The sequence below is a fragment of the Symphalangus syndactylus genome, chromosome 24 (assembly GCF_028878055.3).
Source record: "Symphalangus syndactylus isolate Jambi chromosome 24, NHGRI_mSymSyn1-v2.1_pri, whole genome shotgun sequence".
NCBI lineage: Eukaryota > Metazoa > Chordata > Mammalia > Primates > Hylobatidae > Symphalangus > Symphalangus syndactylus.
In genome coordinates, this window is record NC_072446.2 from 9,863,507 (window position 1) to 9,889,539 (window position 26,033).

The window sequence follows — 26,033 nt, forward strand, 5'->3', positions numbered from 1 at the left end:
ACGGCCTCCACTTTCACCGAAATGGAAGCAGCCTTGCCAAGGGGATGTTGAGAAATGCACTCTCTGCCACTTTTAGAAACTGAACAGTAAAAATCCCCGGGAGTGAAGCTGGTGCTGGAAACGGCAGCTCCGTCCACTCCTGCGGGGACATCTGTCTGTTCATCACCAGCAGTGTCTGCACCCACCCGGCTCCGCCTCCTCCTCAGGGTGGGGCTGCTGCACACACTGACCACGGTGATGGGGAAATGGGGCTTCATGGAGGAGGTGACCCTGGGGTCCGGCTGAGTAGCCAGGGAGGGAAAAAGAGAGCACTGACCCCAAGATGCCCATCTCCCTCCTGTTGATCAAGGCTCGGATGCTGGGAGACTCGGGGGGACCCGTGCACTACTCCCTTCCCCTGACTTCAGAGCCGACTCGGCCCCTCCTCCAGGAAGCCCTCCCGGCTGTCCAGTCCACACCCCTCATCCACCAATGTGGCTCATCCTTGTGGTCATAAGGAGCCCCAGGAGGGGGAGTAAAGAGCCAGATGATGGGGCCGGGCCTAGACTGGCCCTGCCTTGGCCCTGCAGGCACTGTGGGCCTCAGGCAGCCGCTGGGCCCCCGTCTGCTGTGACAGGAGGTGAGTGAGTGCAGGCCCTGGGTGCTGGGTCAGCCCACGCCGGCAGTGCCAGGAACACAGGTCTGTCCCTTTGCCCACTTGGCCCCACCCTCGCCACGGCACCCATGCCCACCTGCCCTTGCTCTTATCCCACTCTGGCCCTCAGGAAACTCCAGAAGACTGAGGTCTGGCCCTCGGCTGTGGCCTGGTGGCCGCTGCTGTGCAGTTCTGAGACCGGGGCCATTTGCTGATCCAGGGGCCGCTGCTTTCAGCCCACAGGTCCCCCTGCCACCACGACAGACACAGGTTTTGTGATGAAACCTGTTTGTGGCTCAGGCACTCCCACCTCCCCTCCAGGAAATCCATGTCCAGCTGCCCTCTCTGTGCTGTCCCCACAGTTACCTCGATGCTGGAGGCGGGGGCTCGGAGCCACTGCCCAGTGGCCGTACTGCAGTGGACTCTCCTCAGACCAGTGCTGAGTGCCGGTGGCCTGGCAGGGTGCAGAGGTGGCTCCAGACCCGCCAGCATCCGGCTGGCGCTCTCTGGGGCAGAACCCGTGGCCCCAGGCAGTGACAGCCTGTGTGTTTTCAGTGTTTGCTCCTCACTCCAGCTCACCTGTTCACTCTGGGCTGGGATTTGCTGGGACCCCCCACTTCCACCCAGCCCTTGCTGCTCCCTGAGGGTGGAGAGGAAACCCTGTCCTCAGGCCCTGTGAGCCGCAGAGAGCGCATCCATGTGGTGACAGGTCTGTGGGGCCAGGGAGCCTGCAGGAGCCCAGCTCAGGATGGGGCTGATGTGTCCTGCCCTGGCTTATGCAGGCAACCTGCTTCCCAGGTGGATGAGGCAGTCTCTCGGGGACTCCAGGAGGGCCTTGAGCCTTGGAACCAATGAAAACAGGTGACGCAGAAACCCTTCTCCTCCGGCCATATACCCCTCAAGCTCCGGCGAGGACCCCTTTCATCCAAGGCCACAGCTGTCCACAAAGCACTTTCCAGATGGGGCTCAGAGGACAGGTGCACGTGCCGTCACCTGGTTCTCAAAACCATCCCAGTGTGGATGGGGCCACATTGGAACCCTGGGCAGGAAGTGCCCGGCCTGTGAGCGTCTTGGCCCTCTGTAGCCTCCTCCACCAACGTGGCCGGGGCCAGGCTTGTCTTAGGTGCCTGGGCCTCGGGGAGCAGCGACCTGTTCCTCCTCACCTCGTAAAATGAGAAAAGCACTCCACGGTTGTGAAGCCGCTCCCACCATCTTTTTTTTTTTTTTTTTTTGAGACAGGGTCCTGCTCTGCTGTCCAGGCTGGAGTGCAGTCGTGCCATCACGACTCACTGCAGCCTTGACCTCCCAGGCTCAAGCGATTCTCCTGCCTCAGCCTCCCAGGCAGGGGCTACAGGCACCAGCCAGCATGCCCAGGCAATCTCAGCATCCTAAAGCCTGCTATGCCCGGGATGGCTGATTCTCCTGGGGACGGGCAGGCAGTGAGGATGCAGTGCTAAGTGAGGTCCTGCTGGTGCCTCTTGGGTTTCCTTTATGAGCAGCCCACCCTCCTGGGCCTGGTCTCAGATAGCAGCAGTTTCTTGAGGGCAGGAGAAATGAAAACAGGTTTTATTTATGGACAAATATTTGCGGCAGTTCCCTTGACAGATGCAGGCCGATCTGGCAGCTCTTGGAGGCTGGAGGCTCTCGGGAGATCCGTCTCCTTGGAGTCCTGTGCTTGGGTTTTAACTGGGTTTCTGCAAGGTGATCCCAGCTGACCATTTTGGGGAGAGAATCAGGACAATGGCGGCTCCACAGAAAGGGTTGAGACAGGTTTGGAAGGGCTGCTCACCCCTCGGGCTAGAATGGAGCTGCCGGTGACCAGGTGGGGGCTGCTAACCCCAAGGGCAGGTGAGCATGTCCATTTTATTCTACCCCAAATGCTGCCCCTGACATTCTGGTCAAGCCCCAGGGCAGGGACAGGGCAGCAGACCTCTTGGCCCATGAGGTTGGTGTACAGAGATTTCAGGGTACAGGGCAGAGCCACCCAGAGTCCCCCCACCCCCAAGCCAGGGCCGGCTTCCTTTCCACGCTCTTCCTGGGCTGGGTGATCCTGAGCACTGCCAGCCTCCCTCCCCCTCCCTCCCTCCCCCTCCCTCTTCTTCCCTCCCCCTCCCTCCTCCAACCTCCCCCTCCGTCCTCCTCCCTCCTCCAACCTCCCCCTTCCTCCACCTCCCTTCTTCTCCCTCTCCCTCCATCCTCCTCTCTCCTCTTGGTTTGCTGGGATTCAAGGTGGGGGGTGATATCAACAACACTCAGAGCTGAGGCGGCAGCGTCTGTGCCCACCTGAACCTCCCTGTGCCACTGTCAGACGGACCCAGCGGGAACCAGCTGGCACCTCCAACCAGCAACTGGAAGACATTGAGCTCAGGGACAACGGACGAGGCGTGGACAGATGGGCGGCCGGTTGGGTGGCTGCAGGATTCTAAGGCTTGAATCCAGGAGACCTCTTTCCAACTTATCTCCCAGGGAGCAAGAGGAGTGGGCAGTGACGGGACCGGGAGGCAGCCAGGGGGAGACTGGGCCGACAGTGCAGCAGGGAGAGGGCGGCAAATGCCCTGAGCCCACTTGCCTCCCGCCTCCTGCTTCCCACCGTGTCTCGCATGGCCTCACCTGGCTGGAGGCCCTGCAAGATGAGGCCAGGGTGGCTGTGAAAGGTCATTCCTACCCCTGCTCCTCTTCCTTCCCCCTTGCAAGGAGGCCAGAATGATGCTGGTCTTGGGACTGTTCTAGGCAACTGAGCTGGGGCTGGGGGCTGGGGTAGCCCCCAGCCCCTTCCTGTTCCTCCCCTTGCACCTGTCTGGGGCTCTGGTGCTTGCTTTCCACCAGGAGCCAGCGAGTCCCATCCTGTGCCCTGGGGAGCAGTGCCCGCAGAGAGCTCTTGCGTTCTGGGAGAGGAGGTCTGGTGCCTGCTGCCTCTCCCCTTAAATTGTGGTGTTGTGGAGTAATTGGTAGCCCCGAAAAGATACGTCCATTGGAACCTGTGTGACCTTATTTGGGAAAAGAGTGTGCAGATGTAACTGAGGACTGTGAGATGAGATCATCCTGGATCAGAGTGGGCCCTAAATCTAATGACCGGTATCCTTAGATAACAAGAGACGCACAGGGAGAAGCCACGTGGAGACAGAAGCAGAGAAAGGAGCGATTCGGCCACAAGCCAAGGAATGCCAAGATCCTCCAGGAGCTGGAGGAGGCAGGAAGGGTCCTCCCCTAGAGCCTCCGGGGAGTGTGGGCCTGGGACCCTGATTTCAGGCCTCCAGAGCCGTGGAGGACACATTTCTGTGTTTTGAGCCTCTGCAGCCCCAAGAGACCAGTGCCTGCCCAGGAGACCCTCGGGGTTTCTGTGGTTCTTCATGACAGGCAGAAGCACGAAAGGTATTTGGGGTTGGAGCTGTCAAAACACAGATCTCCGCCCTGCTGGTTTTAACTGGAGGCTTTCTGAGCATCTCTGTGCTGATCAGACACAAAGGCAGGTATTTTTAATACATTAGATGGGCTCCTTTTGAAGAAGCTGTCAGGAAAATCCACTGCAGGAAGTTTAATGGGTGTTAATCTTGTCTGAGTGCCCTGCAATTACCCGCTTCTAGTCTGTGGCAAGTTTGCCAGGGTAGGGGCCTCGGGGACCCTCACTGTTCCAGGCATGCTTCCTTTGGTTAGAGGCATGCTTCCAGGTCACTGCACTAGCATCTGAGTGTTTGTCCCTAACTTTCTGGGCCTCTGGGGTTGCAGGGGCCCCACTGTCCTGGGGCTCCGCTGAGAGCTGCTGCCCTCTGAGCTGAGGTCTAGGTGCAGCAAGGGTCTGAGTGCAGTTTGGCTCCTCCCAGGACTTGGGAGGCCGTGGCTCGGGTCCCCTGAGAGTTTGGGCCACTTTGGCAAAGCAAACTTCTGAGCGGGGCAGAATCTTGGACCCTCAACCCTGTGCCAGGCCTGTGGGGACAGTGGGGCCGTTTGGGCAGCCACTCCCCACTGCCTCCTACAAGCTGGTTGAAGCCACTGGGCAGACACAGAGCTGCCAGACCCCTTGCCCATGGCCCCTCCCATCTCTGCCTCCTGCCTCAGAGGCTGCTGCCTCCACCTGACCTGCTGCCATGGGAAGACCACCTGGAGACCACCCAGGGGGCCAGTGTGTTCACCTGAAGCCGGCTTCAAAGCAACCCCAGCGTTTCGCTGGCTCGGCCCTGACTCCCTCAGCCCATCACAGGTGCAGGGGAAATAAAGCCCCGTGCTTGGGGGCTCCCTGTACTGAGGACAGTCCAGAGAGGCGAGCTTCAGGCTGCTGTGTCTGAGGAGGTCCCTGGCTGGAAAGACCTCTGTCCCCACTGGCAGCTTCTGTGTTTTCAGGGTGCAGGGCAGGGCGGCGGTGATGGGAAATGCTGGTGAGCCCTGGTCCAGGGATCCTGGATCTGGTCCTCTACCATGGGGTCAGCCCAGATGGAACGGCTTATCCCTCAGCTCCAGGCAATAAATAGTGACCCCCGACAGCCGCTTCCTACTGTGCACATCCTGCTGGGCACGCAGCCTGAAGCCGACAGGTGGACAAATGAGCGTTCCTTGCCCTGGCTCCTGACCAGCACATCCCAGACGGCTCTGCGCACAACTCCGGAGTGACACGGCCCAGACACACTTGCGGTCCCTCCCTGACTTGCAGGAGCCGGGGGCTTCGTGATTCTGCCAAACAACTGGGAAGTGACACCCCAGACAGCAGCCTCCCATGGCTGTTGTGAGCAGTTACAATTGAGTGATGCCCAAGCAGGAATGATTCCCAAACAGCTCCCGCGCTCTCTGAACGCTGAGAGCCTGGAAGTGTGAGTTTTTAAGGAGGAACCGTGTTTGAGTTATAAGAAAACAAGGTTCTTGAAAGAATTCTCTTAATCTTTAAATATGTCAAAGGAGAGTTACTGAAATTTACAGTAAGTTCACCTTTTCACAGACAACAGGCTAAAAATGTTTAAGTCCAAATAATGTTGCTCTTTTTCATAAGCTTCAGTGTAAGATTTACTCAAACGCGGTGGCTGTCCTCAGCCTCATGTTTCTTGGATAACTCTATTTCTTTGTTCTGTGTTCTTTTGCAACATTGTTTTAATAATTCCTTTGAGCCCAAGCCTTTTATCATAAGCTGCGTCAGATCTTTTTGAAAGTAGGCAGTGTTTAAAATCTACGGATGACTTTCACCAGGGGTACTGGACTAGCTCTCCTGCCATAAACAACTATAAAATTGTACACGATGTATCAGGCAGTTGTTTTCAGACCCTGGACAAACCTCAGGACTGTGGTCCCTGAGGGCAGGGATACTTGCAAGGTAAGCCCATCATCACCACACCTCTGTTTGGGGACAGATTCCTGGTGGAGACGTAAGAGCTGAGGTCCAGGCAGAACGTTACTATCTGAGCCAAGGAGGCAGAGATCAGAGACGGGGGCTGTGGCTGTGGCTGCATCTGCAGAGCCAGGTGCTAGAGAGGGGGACTGCATGGTGACAGTCCTCAGAAGCCTACACCGGCTTTCCTATGGGATCTTTGCTGGCCCAGCATGTACAGAACAAGGCCATGAAAGGCTTATTGGAGGGTGGCTGGCATCCTGGCAGAGCTAGAGGGAAGAAGTCTGATTAACACATGAAGCAGCCAACAGAGATGCCAGGAAGCCCTGCCACAGGAGGATGGAGAAGCCCTAGAGCGAGGCCTCCAAACCCATCCCAGCTAAGACAGAATCCACAGAGGAGGCCGAAGGTACACACTGAGTTCTTCCAAGTGAGAAGGGATATTGGAGAATGCCTGGGGCTTTCTGTAGTTGTTTACTCAACTAAGCATGAAACCAAGCCGACCCAAGTTCAAGATGACGAGTCTGCCACTGAACTGCCTGCTAAAATAAGAAGCAACACTCTCCAAGGGAACACAACACAATCCAGTCTCTTTAATGTGTCATCTACAAGGTCTAGTATAGGTTAAAAATTATTAGATATGCAAAGAAAGTAAAATGTGACCCATCGACAAGAAAAAAATGAGTCCATTGAAACAGACCTCAAGGTGGAAGTGAGAAGCAGGAAGTGTCAGGTGTAAATCAGCATAATATGAATCTGATCAGACTCTGACCACTCAGAGTCCACTCAGAGGCATACTGATATTCCAGAGCAACCATTCCAAGAGCAAATACAGAGAGGTGGATCTAAAGAAGTCAGCAGAGGACATAACATGGAATACTCTGGCTTCCTGGCTGGAGGACTAAGAAAAGGATCCCTGGAAACTGGAGAGTGTGATAGGAAATCTCAGAGAGGTGAGAGCTGAACAAGGAGATCCCCCAGTTCTGTGTATGAGTCAACACAAGTCCTGGAGTTACCATATATAAGGAACACACCTAAACAATTATAGTGAAGGGCTTGAAAACCTCTGTGATGTAAACCATCTCCAAGATCTAAGCCTGCCCCTGAATGGCGCTTGCATGTGGAATGGCTGAATGGCAAAAGACCTGAAAACAGGCCTGACATTGGAACCACCACAGACAGACGGTGAGACAAAAGTGGCAGCTCTGACCAAGCTGGCTGCCTCTCCAGAGGATTTTAACATAACCCAAAGAACCACAACAAAATTCAAAATATTCAGGAATTAATTCAAAATTACTTAACAGAAAAAGAACCATGGAAATGGGACTAACTCTCAAGGAAAAGATAATCAATATATGCCACCCTCAAAATGACCCAGAGGATGGATTTACCAGACAAAGACTTTAAAGCAGGCATTATAACCATGCTCCTTGATGTAAAGGTAACTCTCTGGAAATAAATGGAAAGATGAAAGTTCTTAAAAGAGAAAAAGAAACTATATTAAAAGAACCAATAAAAATTCTAGAATTAAATACTATAACACTATCCAACAAATTGACCTTCATAGACTAATATACCCAGCAACAGTAGCACAACACATTCTGCTCAAGTGTGCTTGTGACATTCGCCAGCATAGACCATTATCCTAAACCATGAAACAAGCATTCACAAAATTAAGAATTTAAATCATGCAAGTTTGTTCTCTAAACATAATAGGGTTAAATTAGAAATGGATAACAAAATAATACCTGGAAAATCCAAAACATTTGGAAACTAAACAACACACTTGTAAATAACTCAAAGGTTAAAGAGGGAGTCTCAAGAGATATAAAAAAATTTTGATCTAAATTAGAATACAATGTTCAAAAATTTTGAGATGCCACTAAAGCACTAATTAGGAGGACGTTTATAGCATTTCATGTTTATGTTAGAAAAGAATAAAGATCTTAAATCAATAATCTAAGCTCCCACCTTAGGAAATCTAGGAAAAGAAGAGCAAATTAAACCCAAAGCAAGCAGAAAAGGGAAATGAAGAAAGAAATATAAATAAATAAAATTGAAAGCTAAAAGACGATAGAAAAAAAATCAGTGGAATCAAAAGCTCATTCTTGAAAAAGAACAATAATGTTAATAAAATCCTAGCCATATTGACCAAGGAGAAAAGAGAGAAGTCACAGATTACCAGTATTAGAAAGGAACAAGGAGACACTATTACAGACCCCACAGACATTAAAAGGATGATGACAGAATACCACAAATAAATCTATGCTCTAAAATTGGACAAAATCGATTATATGGACCAATTCCTTAAAAGATACAAATTACTAACACCTACTCAAGGAGAAATATATAACCTGAATATTCCTTTATCTTTTAAAATAATTTGTTTTTTGAGATGGAGTCTCGCTCTGTCACCTAGGCTGGTGTGCAGTGGCGTGATCTCGGTTCACTGCAACCTCCGCCTCCCGAGTTAAAGCGATTCTCCTGCCTCAGCCTCCCGAGTTGCCAGGACTACAGGCGCCCACCACCACACCTGGCTAAGTTTTGTATTTTTAGTAGAGACAGGGTTTCACCCTGTTGGCCAGGCTGGTCTCAAACTCCTGACCTCAGGTGATCCACCCTCCTTGGCCTCCCACGGTGCTGGGATTACAGGCATGAACCACTACCCCTGGTTTCTCTGAACATAACTGAATTTATAAAAACCTTCCTACAAAACTCCAGGCCTGGATGGTTTTGCTGGAGAATCTACCAAAGCTTTAAAGAGGAAATGATGCCAACTCTACACAACCTCTGACAGAAAACACAGAAGGAAAAAGAACTTCCCAGTTCATGTTATGAGGCCAGAAAACCAGATGAAGATAACCCAGGAAAATAAAGTTACAGACCAATATTTCTCATAAGCATAGACACAAAAATTCTCAGCAAAATACTAGCAAGGAAAAACCAGCTAATACACGACCAAATGAGGTCTATCCCAGGAATGCGAGGCTGGTTCATCATTCAAGAATTAACCAAGGTTTTCCACTTACATTAAGCCCCTGGAGTGGTCAAATTCCCAGAGACAAAAAGTAGAATGGTGGTTGCCAGGGGCTGGGAGAGGAGGAGATGGGGAGTTAGTGTTTAACGGGTGCACAGCTTCAGTTTGGGAAGATGAAAAGAGCTCTGGAGAGGGAGGGTGGAGATGGTCACATGACGACGTACTGAGAGGGAGCGTGAGGATGGTCATGTGACAATGTACTTAATGACACAGAACTGTGCACTTAAATTGATTAAAGTGGTAAATTTTATGTGCTGTACATTTTGTCACAACTGGAAAGTAATCAATATAATTCACCACATTAACTGACTAACGGAGAAAATCCACATGATCTTACCACACAGTGAGACAGAAAAATCACTGCACAAAATTGAACATTCATTCATGATTAAGAAAAAAATCTCTCAGCACACTAGGAATGTAAGGAAACTTTCCTAACTTTATAAAGAGCTCTACCAAAAACTTACATAAATGAAAAACTTTTTATGAAAGAAAAAAAAAGGATGGAAGCAAGGCAAGGATGTCTACTCTCATCACTCCTATTCACCATCATACCGGAAGTCATAGCCAGAGCAGTGAGCCAAGACCAAGAGCCAGCCAGGATGCAGAGGGACCAGTGCTTTCGTGTGGGTCAGGGCTAGGGTTAGGGACGTTCAAAACAGTGCATCGCTTTGGAAACGCTGGCAAACATACACTTTCTGTATGACCCAGCCATCTGAAACCTATGTATTTACTCATGAGAAATGAAAATGTTTATTCACACAAAATTCATCATATGTGAATATTTGTAGCTACTTTATTCATAATTGCCCAAACCTAGAAACAAACCAGAAGTCTTTCCGTGGGCAAATGCCTCATCAAAACGTGGTCCATCCACGCAATGGATCTGACTCCACAATAAAAGGAACGCCTGATCAATGCAGGCAACAGCTCAGAAGATGGAGTGAAGGAAGAAGGCCGGCTCGAGAGGCCACAGCCCAGCTGGCTCCACTCACGTGATGTCCCAGAAAAGGCAAAGCTGTTGGGGAGGAGAGCGGACCAGCAGGTGGAGGGGCGGGCGTCAGGGCGGGTGGGCCAAAGGGCTGGGGGGCTGGGGCCGGTGTGTCTTCTGAAGTGGGGATACATGGCTGCATTTATCGAAGCTCATAGGTGGGAACAAGCACAGAAGGGAATCTTATTGCCTGTCAGTAGAAAAATGGAGAAGGAACAACAAAAAGCACGTCTCTGGTATCCAACCCCTCTCTGCCACCTTCTCCACCCCCACCCTGGCCTAGGACTCCTTGGTCACTCCCCAGGCATCCGGCAGCAGCTTCCCAACCATTCTGACCCCTAAATGCATTCTCAACAAAGCAGTCAGAACTGTCCCTTTAACATGTAAGTCACGTGGTGGCTCTGCCCAGAATCTCCCACGCCCACTCACTTCTTCTAGAATAAAAGCTGCAGCGAGGTCTATGAGGCCCCGCGTGATCTGCCTGTGGCTTCTCACATGGCCCTCTGCTGGCTCCGCTCTGGCCACCCCGCCAGGCGAGCGCTGTTCCTCCAGCACACCCAGCACGTGGCTGCCCTGGGGTCTTTGCACCTGCTGTTCCCCTACCTGGCATCTTCCCCGATGCCCACCGGAGTGCTCCCGCAGGTCTCCATAGGGCCTTCCTGACCTGCCTGCACCCCCACGCTCCCCCGTGTGATTTTTTCTGCGGCTCTTGTTACTCCCTGCCAGTCATGTATCGTGCCTATTTATTTTGCTTATTTTCTGTCTTCTCTGATGGGACGTGAGTTCAAAGGGCCAGAACTTTTTGCCAGTTTTTTGGGCTACTATACCCCCATCCTGGCATGTAGTAGGTGTTCAGTGCATGAATGATGAGTGAATGAAGGAAGGAAGGAAAGATGTTAGGCCAGATGCTTAGAAGAGAATTCCTCCTGCCTGGGGAGGCTCCCGGCCCTCCCAAGCGCTGCTGCATTTCTGCTGTTGTCTAGGGGAGAACACAAATTGTGCACATGGGCGACTGAGTCCTTCTTCCGCCCCAGGCAGAGTCTCTAGCGTTTTATGTCATTAACTCATGAGACCACAGGGCAATCGCTACCTACAGTTGGCTGATGGGGAAACAGAGGCACAGATGGTCACGCCACTTGCCCAGAGTCGTGCTGCTGGCCAGTGGTGAAGCTGGGATTTGAACCTGGGTTCTGGCAAGTCAGCCATTCTGAGCCACTGGGGACAACCCAAAACCACCTATTCTCGGGAAGCATTCTCCTGATCTCCTTCTTGCTCCCCTGCCTGCCTTCAGGAGCCAGCCCTGGGTATGTAGGACGCAGCCCTCACAGGTGCACAGGGATGTAAAATCCCAAAGCAAGCGCAGGTGGCTTCGGGTGGGTCAGCACGCTGGGCACCTCCCCTCTCCAACCTGTGCCAGGTCCACATGGCACTCCTGACCCAGGGCTCTCACCTCGGCCTCCTGGGGCGGGTGGTGCCCTACTGGCAATGCTTTTGGGAAGAACAGTGGGCACCGGGGTAGGGCAGGCGCCTTGCCCCTCTCTGGGCCTCAGTTTCTTCATTGGCGCTGCAGAGCCCGGTGGTCCCCCTCCGGAGCTGTGCATTCCCCTTGGGATGACACACGGACGGGGACAGCCCCTTGGCCACTGCACCTTCACTGGCAGTGGCAAGGTCAAACTCCAGGGCGTGGCTGGGGAACAGCGGGGGTCTCTGAGGCAGGCAGACCCCATGGCTGTGACTTCAGTAACACCATCCCCCCAAGCGCCAAGAACCAGGATCTCTATTCCCCTCCGTGCCCCCCTTGCAGAGCTAGCATTGTGCAGGCAGCAGCCTGGTCAGGGAGCGAGGGGCTGCAGGGTTGGGGGCTCATGCTCCCCACAGCCCTTCGTGGCCGTCCAGAGGAGGATGATCTTGAGTGCACACAGGCCCACAGGAGGGAGGACCTGGCCACCTGCAACAGCCTTGAGCGGACGGCAGCTCGGTCACTCTCTGCTGCTGTTGTTTCTCACAGTCTCATGGAGGCAGGACTAACGCGCTGAAATCCACCCCTCAGTCTACAGCTCCACAAGCTTTGAACCACAACCAACACAGACTCACGGAGGCAGGACTAACACACGCTGAAACCATGAGCTCTGAACCACAACCGAGATACAGAACATTTCCATCACCCCAGAGTTCCCAGCGCCCCTATGGCCACCCCACCCCTCCTCTGACCTTCCTTCTGTCCCAACAGCTCAGCATTTTCCAGAACCTCAAGTGCTTGGAATCACCCAGGGCCTTGGAGTCTGGCGTCTTTCAGCATAAAGCCCGCCTTCAAGAACCTGCATTTTAAAGAAGACCCAGGGGACGCCTGAGATTCCGCCAGTCTGAGTCATCCACCTCATCGAGCCAGAAAGCAGAAAAGAGGTTACCAGGCGCTGGGGGTCAGGGTTTAATGGGGACAGAGTTTCAGTCTGGGGAGAGAGAAGGTTCTGGAGGTGGATGGTGGCGACGGTTGCATAGCAATGTGAACGTGCTTCACGCCGTTCAACTGTGCCCTTACAGATGGTAAAACAGCACATTTTAAGTGATGTGTGTTTCACCATGAATCAAAAATAAAGAAAAGCTTCTTTCTTTTCTTAATACAAACTACTAGATCACCACATGGGAATTTATTTCTGTGACTGAGAAAAACGAAGGCAGCCTCTGGTTGGTGCACAGGCCGGACGTCCTCTTGGGCACTGCTCAGCGCAGGGCCCTCTCTGCCCATCATCAGATGTTACCAGCTGGGAGCCCCAGTGCCCCTGAGAACAGACCTGGAGATCCCTGGGCTGCTGCCTGAGGCCTGCCTCACCTGTGGGGTGGCTTGTGGTGATTCTTGGCAAGCACAGGACGGCCGTACCCCCTTGCTGCCCTCAGCACCCACAGAACTGCAGGCACAGCCCCAGGACCCCATTTGTCCTTGGAGTTGAACGTTCTCAGAATGCTGTCAGTCCAAGTGTAGGACAGCCCGGGAGAGCTGACCCCGGGTCGCAGTGCAGAGCCGTGAACAGGTAAGCCTGAACCACTCTGGGCCAAGTCACTCTTGAGGACTCCAAGCCCAGTCAGAGCCGGCCATGGCCGGCTCTGGGCCCCTCACGCTCCCACCCTTGCCCATCTCACTCAACAGCCTGACCGTTGTCCCCATGAGGAGCACCACAGGGTCACACTAGGCCTTCCCTGCTGAGAGCACCTCCAGGCCCTGTCTCTCTCCAGCCACATGATGTGCACAGGTGGCTCTGCCCTCTGCTTCATCTGGGAAATGGGGTTACAGGGTACAGACGTGGACCCTCATGTCTGCACGTCCTCACCCTGATGTCTCCCACCTGGCTCCAACAGGCAGGTCTGGTGCCTGGAACAAGGCCAAGGTCACCTCCCTGTCCTGTCCTTCCCTCTCACCCCGCACAGCCTCAGCATCACCATCTGAATGTCTGATTTCATACGCCAAATTCTTTATTTCCAACATACAGCACCTTAACCTTTTGAAAACTTTTAATTACTAAATTTTTCAAACATATGCCAAAAATGTCATCAACACCCACTTTCCACGATTACAGACTTAAGACCAATCTTGTCTCGTCTGTAGCCCTCCTACAGCCCCTTCCCCCAGATCATGCTTCAGTAAATCTGAGACATGGCATCATTTTGTCTGTAAACATTTCCGTATGTACCTCTAAGAGAGCAGGACCATTTTGAAAACCATACCCACAACAGCTCTGGACAACAAGAGTTTGTAGCTATTCAACTACCCAGGCTTTTCTGCTGTTTCTTGGCATGAAGAATGATCGGCTTTGGTGCCGGCTTTCTGCGACAGGTTGACTTGTCTGAGTCTTTGCTAAGAAATCAGGCCACCGTCTCCGATTCCCTCCCTGTTTGTAGAACAGAATGAGTTGTTTATCCGGAGGTGTTTCTTGTGGTCTGGGTTTTGCTGGCTGTATCCTAATGGTGCATTTGTCCCTGTTCCTCTGTCCCTGGTGTGTCCTGTGTGTTGGCAGTGGCATCAGGGGCTCCATCAGATTCAGATTCAATGGCTTTGCTCCAAGGATGCCATGGGGCTGTGTGCACACCAGGGCTCACCTCACACCTAACTCTCTCCCCTTCGTGACCCCGGGAGCTGTCGAGAATCCATGCCTGCATCCATTGATTTATCAGGATTGCACCTGCTGGGTGGTATTCTGACCATCCTGCTCCTTCTTCACTTATTGATGAACATTTCTGTGCTGAGACGCTGCCTTTTATCTACTCTTAGGTTATTCTAAAGTACCGTTTGAATAGAAAAGGCAGGAAAAATACTCCATTCCTTTCCTCTAAAGGGTCATGGGCTTTTCAGACTGGAGGAAGTGTGTGACTCTTGGCCCCACACCAACAGTCCTCTATGCCCTGCGCTGCAGGTGAGGACACTGTGGCCACTACAGCCAGAGCCAGAGCCACCCACAGCTGCGTGGTGTGGGTCCCCTTCCCGTCCCCAGGGGAGGTCAGAGTGGGGCAGGCTATTCCTAAGGATCCCTTGAGGAACTCCTTCTTCTGAAACTTTTTTCTTTTTTTTTTGAGACAGTTGTCACCCAGTCTGGAGTGTAGTAGTGTGATCTTGGCTCACTGCAACCTCCGCCTCCCAAGCTCAAGCGATTCTCCTGCCTCAGCCTCCCAAGTAACTGAGATTACAGGCATCCTTCACGACGCCCAGCTAATTTTTGTATTTTTAGTAGAGATGGGTTTTCGCCATGTTGGCCAGGCTGGTCTTGAACTCCTGACCTCAGGTGATCTGCCCGCCTCGGCCTCCCAAAGTGCTGGGATTACAGGTGTTAGCCACCGTGCCCGGCCTCCTGCAACTTTCTAACTTGAAAAAGTTCCTACTGCAGAACAGTAGCAGGAAGAATACCCAGGACGCTCGGCTGCCCGTGGCAGGTCTGCAGCCCAATGCCACATGGCCAGTGAGCGGTCTCCTCCCTTGATTCACTATCTGCTTGCTCTCCTTCCATTTGGCCACACCTTTATTTCTGAATGATTTGAGAATAAGTGGCAGACTCCACACTCTAAACACCTCTGTATCCTTCCTAAGAACAAGGATGCTGCCTGTGGAGGTTGCTGGGCACAGCCTGGGGCACGGGACAGGAGCCCTGAAATAATCCATGGCCAGATTTCACTGGAACCCATCTCCTTCCCTGTCTCAGCTGCCTCTCCTTTCACGGAATTCTGCCAGCCCTGAACGGCTGGGGTGTTCGCCAAGTCACCCTGTGATCTGTCTGCTCCTGGACGCCTCTGGAGCAGGGGTTGTAGGACACCAGTTCCTCCTGCACAAATTGAGGCCCCTGTCTGCCCCTGGGAGGGAGCAGGTGCCCTCTGAGTTGGGGTCTAACCCAGCGAAGAGCACTGCTGTTTGTCCTCAATATGAAGAAGGCTTTCAGAGAAAACAAAGGAGGAGGCAGGGAGGCTGAGCCTGCAGGAGCAAGACTCCCTTGATGCAGAAAATGGCAATGATGAAAGGAGTCCTCACGGCCGCTCAGGAGGGTCTAATGGACTCGTGCCTATGAGGCTGGGAGGGTTTGCTTTTGTGTGTGGCCATGGTTGGGGCGGGTCTCTAAAACTGTTTCAAAGGCTGCAGCCACCTCATCTGATTTGAATCGGACACCTGAAGTCCCAGGCCCCTGCCACCGTGGGCCCCTGGACACACACATATGTGCACACGTTCAGTATACATGCCGCGGACGGATGAGCATGGGACTCTGATGACCCACCGTCTGGGCCATCAGTCCTGAGCCCTGCCACACAGAGCCTGTGCCACCGAGACCCTCTCACAGCCGAGGTCAAAGCTGAGCTGGAGGTTGGGCCTGGGCCGTGGGGGACCATCCAGGAAGCAAGGGCCATCTGCCTGTGTGGGGCCACGTGTGCGGGTGGGTTAGAGGAGGGGTAGGACAGTCCAGGGGAGCCCAGGGGCACCCGTAGGTCCCTGAGGCCCCAGCACCTCCTCCCAGTCACCCTGCTGGCATCGGGGCCAGGTCTGGGGCCTTTGGGAGGGTCCTGGGCACCAGGTCCTGTCTGCTGGCCTGAGAGCCCTGCCCACTCCACCATCGACCCCCAGCCACAGCCACACACTAGGAAAATGCCCAGCTGGCTTCAGGGAGGGTCACTGTAAGCTGCCCCAGAGTGTTATCACCAAACCACCTCATTTCTAAACACAATTTCTGTTTGCAAGTGCCCAGGCCAAAATTTCGTAGAAGACGCTGGGGCAGGAAAGGACCCCTGTTTTGGAAAGCGGGGCCATTTGATTGGCCACTGCCCCAACACTTCCAAACGTGGTCACTGAGAGGGAGACACTTAGCTCAGGGTATCCAGCCCCTCTTCAGCCAGACGTCACCGTTTGAAAACTGTGGATGTTCGCCCAGATCTGCCAATGGACCAGAAGCCCTTGTGGGGACTGTAAACCCCCTAATTCTGGGGAAACCTCCTGTAAAATGGCAAATGGCAGGGCAGGGGTTGGGGGAAGCCAAGGCCTCTCCTACGAGGAATGTTCTTTTCAAGCACACAGAGCAGCTGGCATCGGGGCCCTAGAAAGCCAGGTGGTCAGCATTGGATGGAGGAGCGCCCTTGTAATCAGACGCTCCCAGGCACGCAGCTGAGCCCTCTAAAGAAAAATGGAAACTACGTTCTCCAAGGGTGCCGAGGACGCCAGGGACATTCAGCAACGCTCGGCCAGCATGGCGTCTGCAGGGCGTGGGGCCGCTGTCCCAGGGTTGATGCATCACAGGCCTCTGCGATTGGATGAGTGCCTGTGGCCGGCCGTAGCGTGACTTGGCCAAATCTGCCTCGCAGCCTCTGAGCAACAAGGCTGGGCAGGTGGTGCTTTGGGAGGCAAAGCGATGTCTCACAGGTGCCCAATCCCAAGTACCCGGCAGAGAGCCCACGCACGCCGGGGAGGACACTTTCTTGGGGGTGGAGCCGAGCTGTCGTCACGCCCCTGTGCTTTTCGCTGTTTGGTTTTGAGGATTGCAAGAGGCTGGTGGGCTCCTGGCCTTTTGCCAGGGGAGGGGGAGGATCGGGGGTCTGAGCGGGGGCACCTACTGGGTGGGCAGTGACAGCGCTGACCCCTCCACTGCCCACCTTCTGAAGGACTGAGTGGCTGTTGCCCCTGGGGCCCCTCCACGCAGACTGGGGAGAGGTTCCCCCTGGCCAATGCCAATCAAAGACGAGCTTGGGGAGACCAGATGAAGCCTCAAAGGGAGCGAGAGGTCATTTCTCACTGTGTTTACCCCACGGGCTGTGCCTACTTCTGCCTCTGGTGAGGGGAGGGACTCTTGCCGCAGAGGCAAAGCAGCCCTGACTCACTGCCTACCAGTGTCTGTGGGAGGGGCCTCCCCGAGAGGGGACACCTGTAGCCACCAGTTCTATGTGCGGCCAGGGAGACTGGAAGCTCAGTTCTACCCTCCTCCACCCCAGCCCACCTGGGTGGTGGCCAGTGGAGGGTCAGTTAGGGCCCAGGGAGTGACAGGCAGGTGACGCCCTGCCCGGCACTGCTGCCCCCACCCCCACTGGGCATACTGGCATACGCGGGCTGCTCATGCAACTACAGAAGCTTAGCTGGGAGCCTGCTGATGCTGGTGTGTGGGGAGCCAGGGGGAACAGCCAGCCACCCCGGCCCCTCTAGCTGGGCAGAGGTGGGCGACTCTACCCGGATCCTTCACGCTCTGGCTTCCTTAGCCCACCAGAAACGGAGGAACCCCCGCACCTCTAAGGCTGCTCATGTCCGAGATGCCTCTCAAAGTGCCCGACCGGCCCTGACTTCTTCCCTGGACACCAGCCTCCTGCTCGAGGCTTTGGTTTGACCAGCCCTCCCCTCCAGCGCTGGAAGCCCCCGTGCCACGAACCTCAGCCAAACTGATTCCCAAAGGGGCTTCCCACCCGCATTCCCACGGCGCTCTGCTCAGACCCTCGGAGGGCCCTTAGTCACTCGGCTCCAGTTTTACACACCTCACCACAACACCGCCGCCACACGCAGATCCTCACAACCTTCCCCGCAGAAACATGGTCCCCACCACCCAGCAATAATAGTGCCTGTGAGCGCTTCTACGTGTCAGGGGCCATGCAAACACTTCCCACGCGTTCTCTCGAATGCTCTACCTTCTGAGGTCAATGCTATGACTACCCCATCACACAGATGCAGAAGCTGAGGCTAAACTAGGAACTGGCCCAAGAGGGCATCAGGTTCTGCTCTGACTCCCAAGTTTGGGTCAGGGCAGGCAGCTGGGAGGCACAGGCAGAGCCAGTCTGGGGGCTTCTCTGCAGAGGAAGGAACATCACCTGTTGGGGCACAAAGTCTCTTGAGAAGCTGATGAAAGTGTTACTCTTCCTTTGGAGACGCAGGTGCCAGCGCACATGTTTCCATTAGGTCTTAAGGAATTCAGAGACGTCGGAGGCCCAGCCACCGACACCAGAGAGGCCACAGGCAGGGGCTCCATCCCCTCACCAGGAGGGGAGAAGATAGGGGCTGAGCCTGGCACCTCCGGAGCTGCCCCCAAGCTGCCCTAACCACCTTCCCAGCCTCGCAGGAGTAGACTGTCTCTGTGACATCTCTCCCACTCCCTACCCAGAAGGCACACCACTGGCACTGCTTTTGGGGTGAAGGAGAGGGGAGCCCCGGGGCTGGTTACTGAGGCTCACCTGTATGACGACCTTGACAGTGGCGGTGTGGATGGTGGGGGTGCACACCAGGCCGCCGGCGTGCTGGCCGTCGGCGCTGCGGTTCTGCTCGCCCATGGTGAACAGCATAGGCACCGCCAGCAGGGCCGAGGTGAGCCAGATGGCGCTGATGAACTTCTTGGTGCGGCTTCGGGACATGAGGGTCTTGGCCTTGAAGGGGTGGCAGATGGCCAGGTAGCGCTCCACACTCAGGCTGGCCACGTTGAGGGCCGTGGCGTAGGTGCAGGCATCGCGCAGGAAGTAGTAGCCGCGGCAGCCGGCGTCGCCGAAGGCCCAGGGGTGGTGCACCCAGATGAAGTTGTACAGCTCCACGGGCATGGCCAGCAGCAGGGTGAGCAGGTCGGACAGCGCCAGGCTGCCCAGGTGGTAATGCACCGTGCTCTGCAGGCTCTGCAGCGACTTCTTCCGCGCCAGCGTGAACGCCGTCACCGTGTTGCCCACCGTGCCCACCACGAAAAGTGCCAGGTACACGGCGGTCACCAGCACCTTGGAGTAGATGTCGGTGTTCACGTCCAGCTCGCTGCTGGGTGCCGCCAGGACGCGCTCCGACGCGTTGCCAGAAGCGTTGCCGAAGCCCGGGGCCAGCAATGCCGCCTCCAGTTCTGCCTGCGCCCGCTGGAAGGGGTCGGCGGCCGGCGTGCCCCGGGTTTCCGGCGCCGAGCTGTTGAGGCGCATGGTGGGCGCTGGAGTCCGCAGCTCTGTCCGGCGCCTCCGGGGCTGGAAGTCCGAGCGGGAATGGGTGCGTCTCAGGCGGGGACCGATGAACGGGAGTCCAGGGGAGGGCGCGTGGCGAAGACCAGTGGTCGCGCCGTCCAGCCGGGAAGCGCCAGACCCAGACGCGCCGCCCCGGGCTCTGGGCTCCGGGCTCCGCGCTCCTCCGGACTCTCAGCTCCCAGCTCCTGGCTCCAGACCCCGTGGTTCCTCGGGCTGTCTCCCGGCTCGGCGCTTGCCACGGGTTCCAGGTGCCTCCGATCTCCAAACCGCGCGGTTCCCCAGGCCCCCGAGGACAGCGCCCAGCCCGGACTGCGCGGGGCGAGCTTGTGGCGCCGGGAGGAGCGCACGCACTGCTGCCCCAGCGCTCCCTTCCCTCGCTCGGAATCTCCTCCCTCGCGCTCTCTGCGCACCCCAGCCCCGCACACCTCCCGCCGCGCCCGCGCCCTCCCAGCTCTGCGCGTCTCCACGGAGCTGGCGGCCGCGCGGCGCACCCTACAGTGGGGGATGGCGGCGGAGGAGGGAGGCAGCCCCTGCCGCCGTCCCCGCCCCGCCCGGGTGCAGCCTGGCGGGTCGCCCCCTCGCGCTCCCCGGGGCAGGGCGGGCTGGGGTGAACGCTCCAGGGAACCAGGATTCCGAGCGGGCGCGGCGTGTATCGTGCACCGGACCCTCCCTGCCACCCTCTTCCCTGTTCTCCGCAATTTCTCGCACCGGCTAGGAAGGGAACTGTGCACCTCCCCCCAACACTGGGCTCGCTCAGTCGGGGTGAGAGTGTATCCGGAGGGCAAGGAGGGAGGAAGCTCCCCGCTGGCAGGGCTGGGCGGCTGCGCAGCTGGTTGGGCCGACCTCCACTCCTGGGTGTCCACAGGGTGCCAGAAGCTGGGTGCCCAGGGGGCTCTAGGACCACTGGAGATTACATTTCTTGTGATTCCTTTTAAAATCTGGTCGCAGTCATTGGCGTGCCTGGTCTGTGAATGCGTATTTCTGGGATATGCCCAGTGGGAATGGTGGGGGCTCAGAGCATAGTTATCACCTGGGGCAGGATGGCGTGAGGCAGTACCGAGGGACACCTGCAAGGGCTGAGGAGCTGAGGGGCTGGGTCCTGCAGAGGCCGGGAGCCACAGACGGTTTCAGCAAAATCTGGGGAGGGGTAAATGAGGGAGGGCAGAAAGCAGGTGCCCAGAACAGCACCCTCCCCACTCAGGGCCCCGCACCTGGCACCCTGGGCCGGTCTCATGACGCTATGGGATGCGACCCCTGGGCCCCTTATTACTGCCTGGGTTTGTCATCAGAAATCACCCTGGGAGTCTGCGCCCCAGGAGGATTTGGGAGGGGCAGCCCCAGCACGCATCCTCCCAGGTCCTGCAGGCTTTGCACACTCCCTCCCTCTGAGCGTCCTCACAGGGTGCCCCGGCCCCTGGCTCGGGAGCCAGATGAGGGCAAGATTCTTGTCCTTTCCGCGTCCCCCCAGCGCCTGGTGGCACTGGCATAGGTGGCCAGGCACAAGCTTGCCCCTCCCATGTCTGGGTTGCCCAGGGCACTACTGTCCCTTCTCTAGGCCCTCCCCGCCCCTCCCCTGCTCCCTCCTCCCCAGAACCCCTGGGAGACGTTGGGTAGAGCTTCTGCTCCATGTGTGCAGGGCTAGGAGGAGCTGCTCGAGTGCAGCCGGGGGAACCAGCTTGGCCTTCGTGCACATCACTGGCTGCACCTGTTGTGCTGGGAGCAGGAAGCCTGGGCAGGCTGGGGTGAGGGTCGCAGGGTGTTGATGGAAGCAGGAGGCTGAGGAACCCTCTCCCGGGCCCGCCCAGCTAGGAGAATTCAAGGCTTCTGAGCCGATGGCTGGCAGCAGGACTCTGTGCTTATTCGTCCGTTCTCACCCTGCTTTGGGCTTCTTTGTTCAACCGAAGCCTGATACTCTTGTCAGGGGGCTGCAGCTCACAAACATCAGAGCTTAGAAATCTCGGCATCAAAGGAAACGCCAGTGGTCCCTTTGCTGGAAGCCAGAACAGCAGGCTCAGAAGCCAGCAGATAGGGTTTGAACGTTGGCCCTGCTACTTCGCATTTGGGCGAGTGTCCTTAGCGTCTCTGTGCCGCGATTGAGTCATCTGTAAAATGGGAATAGCGGCTGAATGAAGGGCAGGGCTGTTACTGATAGGTCTCCACGGGGAATGAATGAGGTTGAATGGGCTGTCAGGTGTGAGGTGAGGTGTTCCATCCAACTAGAATAGGCTGGAATAGGCCAGATTTGTCCTCTGGAAGGCACGATTCACCAGTTAAGTACAGAGGTTTTTATTTATTTTTTATTTATTTTATTTTTTGAGATGGAGTCTCGCTCTGCCACCTAGGCTCGGCTCGAGGGCAGTGGCGCTATCTCGGCTCACTGCAAGCTCCGCCTCCCAGGTTCTCACCATTCTCCTGCCTCAGCCTCCCGAGTAGCTGGGACTACAGGCACTCGCCACCACACCCAGCTAATTTTTTTGTATTTTTATTAGAGACAGGGTTTCACCATGTTAGCCAGATGGTCTCGATCTCCTGACCTTGTGATCCACCCGCCTCAGCCTCCCAAAGTGCTGGGATTACAGGTGTGAGCCACTGCGCCCAGCCAAGTACAGAGGTTTGGGCGGGGAGCTTAGTGTCCATGCCATGCCAGGGAGTACAGGTGCTGGACAGTGTCAGGTCCAGGCGCTTACCACTGTCTTGGTAACACTGGGGCCTGACCACGGGCTGGGCCATCAGGTGCCTCTGTCGAGACCCCCACAAAAAGGAAGTCCACAGCAATGGCCACTGGAGTCTGTCCCTTTGCCAGCCAGAGCAGGAGGATGCAGCGATTGTGCCCTCCCTCTGCCTAAGCTCATTGTTTGGTTTTCAAACCCCTGACCTTTTGGCTAAGCTGCCCTTATTTTCAAAGATTTATCTTTGAGTTAGTCTGGGAGCTTAAAAAATCATAAAAGGCAACTTAGTGCAAATATTGTGATGGAGCATTTGCTTAAAACCACATAGGAAAATGTCACATGGAAGGCCTTGTTCCACACAAGGCGGGTGGCGGGCCTCCGGTGGGAACCCCTGGCAGCCACGTCACTCGGCTGTTCTGAGCTCTTCTGTGCACTCACAAACCGGGTGGCTCAGCAGCTGGAAGCTTTTAACTCCACGTTGTTTGCCCCTTTCTCTTCTGATTTCTGCAGACAGAAGCCCTTCCTAAACAGCTGAGACTCTTTAAAGAAAGCGCCGGTGAGGTGCTTGGGAAGCGCCAGGCTGGGTCTGGTCATGCCCATTGGTGATGCAGCCACACCCTTGGCCAGCCAGATGCCTTCACTGACACGCGAAGCTGGGCACAGCCTTGTGGGGGGCAGGGCTCCGGGGGTGAGTGTCTCCTGCAAGCTGGAGAGCCTTGGGGACCTGCTGCCCCGATCCCAACACTCCCAATGCTGCCTGTTGAGGAGCCGGCCGGTCCCATGGGCAGCGAGGACCGAGGTCCACGGACACGGCTGTGATTCTAGGGTGCAGCAGGAGTGCTGAACAGGGGCAGCCAGCATGCTGGGGACAGTCTGGCTTTCTGCGATTTCCTGAGCGGTGTGAGCAAGGCCATGTCCTTATTACCAAGCAAGGTAGTCATCTGTGCCTGGGGTGACAATCACGTCCAAAGAGTCACCACACGAGAGGTCCTTGGAAGCACGCTCCCAGGGGTGGGGGTCCCTGCTTGATTCATTGGCTAGCTTACCCTGAGTCCCTCCAACTCTGCGCGGCACGTAGTTGGCGCTCAGTGGGTTTGTGTTGCACTAGTGGAGCAGATGTGACGGTGAACAGGATGAGGCCATGCCAGCAGGATGTGTGAAACCTGTCACTGGTTCGCAGCAGGCTTCAGGCTTCCGAATGTAGGAGAGCCGCCATCTCTCCGGCCTCCATCCTTCTCTTCCCTCAGGCCCCCAACCACTGTTGGGCGACTCTTGCTAGCAGGAAACCTTCTTATTAAAATTGAAAAAATTAAGTTGACAATAACACCTACATCAGTTATCTATCACTGCATAACGAAATGCCCCCACACTCAGTGGCTTAAAACAACAGGCATTTATTATTTCAGTGACAGCAGTAGTTGGTTTCCTATGAGGACGAAGGCGGGTGGGGCAGAAACGTGGATGTGTTAGAGGCACAGAAGATAAGTGATAAACATAATTGGTGGAGCTTGGCTATAGATTTTCCCACCCACAGCATGGAAATTGCACGTGTTCCAGGACGGACAGTACTCCAAGGAGGATCTTTGAAAACAGAGCGGCACCTGCACACGTGTACGCACGGCGAGTGTTCGCAGGCCGGCAAGGAGGGTGGAGCCGCTTTCCAGCCTCACGCTGGCTGCACTCCAGGCATCTCTGGGGCTGTTGGCAGATTCTGGGGGCTGTGCTACAGGCCGATCAAGCCTCACTCATTGGCATCCTTGTCCCTCACATTCCCAGGCCGCCCCCTGGACCTGGGCCAGCTTTCTGGAACCGTGAGCTGTGTTCTCAGGGAAGAACCAGAAGAGGAAGCGGGCGTGGCTGCCCACAAGTGCAGCGGCTGCTGCATGGGATAGGCCCCGGGAAGGCCAGGGATGCTGAGGGCAGGTCAGGGTGACAGGCTGGAGAGGAGGTGGTTTTGAATCCCAGCCTCACCAGGCCTGGACCCCCAGTTTCCCGTGTGTGAAATGCATGACGTGGCCCCTAGGTCACCAGCTGCTGTGAGCCTCCTGTGATGTGCACACACTTCATTCCACACAGAGGCCAGGGTTCACCCTGGTGGCTGCAGGGCAGCTGGAGAGGCTGGGTGGGAGAAGGATGGCCTGGAGTGGGGTCACACACTCCGCCTTTGCCCGAGTGGGGACACGCTCAGGGCGTTGCCGTGGCTGTCTTGTGCGCTAGGCTGAGGATGGAGAGTGATTGGCCACCAGAGTTGTGTGAGGTCCCTGTCAGCGTTATAGACACTCGGCAATCCAGTTTGGGCCTCAGGTGAGCTGGGATGGCTGTTCCATGGTGCCCGCAGGTTGCCTGAGTAAGATGGCACCAGCAGGCTGGGAGGCTCGGGGTAAGACAAACAACTCACTCTGGTTTTCCTGGAACTTTCGAGGTTTTAACACAGCAAGTCCAGAGACCTGGGAGCTTGAGCCCTCTCAGTGTCAAGCAGTTGGGGCTGAGGGTCACCCTGGCTGTGTGCTGTGGGAGTTTGCTCTTGCAGCTTCCCTCCCTTCCCATGCTCTCTCCTGCTCCGTTGACCCCCAGCCCAGGTCTCCCCTGCTGGGACCAGGTCTCATCACTCCCTCCAAATCCCAAATCATCCAGGGTTCCTTCTCCTCCCATTGCTAAGAAGCCAAGAATCTTCTAATTCAAACCTGACATGGCTCCATGGAGAGCTGGCTGCTCTGTAACGGGCCCAGTTTTCAATCATGTATTTCCTCCCGGCTCTGATTCAGCCGGATGGTCTGACTCACGCAGTCGTCAAACATATATCAACAAGTGTGTCTCTGCCATCTGCCCGGAGGCCAGAGCCTCCCGGTGAACCCTTGGCTCAAGGGCTCACACCTAGTGGGCAAAAGCGGCCAAGTTCCCTTAATTTTCATGCCCCCAAGAGCCATCTGCCTTCCACCTGGCTCTGCGGGAATCTGGCGCAGGCTTGGTACCCAGTGGACAGGGAGATGTGTGTTGAGCGAATCGTGAGCACCTGGAGGGAACAGCTGGCACTTCACCTGCTCAGCCTTTCCCCTCGCCTGGGTGCCAGCACCCCCAAGTCTTCCTGTGAACCGCCTGCTGTCCACACGGTCTGTGGGTGTGCATGCATGTGTGTGTGTGCACATGTGTGTATACCTGCATGCATGTTGGGCTCCCAGACCCAGGATCTCAAAGGGTCCTCGTTGGCAGGAGCAGGCCTTCCCAGGCTCATCTCCTGTCCTTGCTCTGAGGCCCCGCAGGAGGCTCTGTCTCCTCTCCCCAGGGCTGGCATGCACCTGGCAAAGAAGGCTGTGCCCAGCGGGGAGGGAGGAGGGCGTCCTCTGCCTGCCCCGCCATGCTTTGTGTTCTCTCTGCTTAGACGCACAGAGCCGTCTCCTGGCTGGAGCTCCAGGGACCCTCTCCCCTGGCTTGAGCTCCGGGGACCCTCTCCCCTGGCTGCAGCTCCAGGAACCCTCTCCTCCTGCTTGCGGTTGGTTTCTCAATGTGAATGAGACTCTGCTCCACCCAGCCAGGCAGAGGGCTCGGGATCTGCAGTCCAACCCAGGGGCTTCAAATCTTGGCTCTGCCACCTCCAAAGTGAGCCACCTTAGGTGACCCTGAGCTTCAGTTTCCTCATCTGAAGTATGGGGATGTTAATTGTGCCTCACATTCATGGGTGTGGATGAGATGGGGCAGCCCACGTGGTGGGCAGAGTAAGGACCCCAAGGATGTTCATGCCAGACTCCCCAGAACCTGTGAATTTGTTGGGGTGCCTGCCAAAGGGGATTAGGGGGCAGGCGGATTAAGGCAGCTCATCAGCCATGAAATGGGGAGGCTGTGCTGGGCTGTCCTGGGCCCAGAGGAGTCACAAAGGTCCTTAAATGTGGAAGAGAGAGGCAGAAGGAGAACCAGAGTGATGGCAGCCTGAGAGGGTCTGGCACATTGGACGCCCAGGGAGCCACGGTGCT

At 55.8% G+C, this 26,033-nt stretch overlaps 1 protein-coding gene across 1 annotated transcript in view; it reads right to left on the reverse strand.

Moving 5' to 3' along the window:
* Positions 1-19,750, reverse strand: part of NTSR1 (neurotensin receptor 1) — a 51,172-nt gene extending 31,422 nt beyond the window's left edge. The window contains exon 1 of the mRNA XM_055265430.2: positions 18,644-19,750. Within this exon, the coding sequence (XP_055121405.1) occupies positions 18,644-19,357 (714 nt within the window). The 5' untranslated portion in view covers positions 19,358-19,750. The remainder of the gene's footprint in view (positions 1-18,643) is intronic.
* Positions 19,751-26,033: the final 6,283 nt, after the last annotated feature.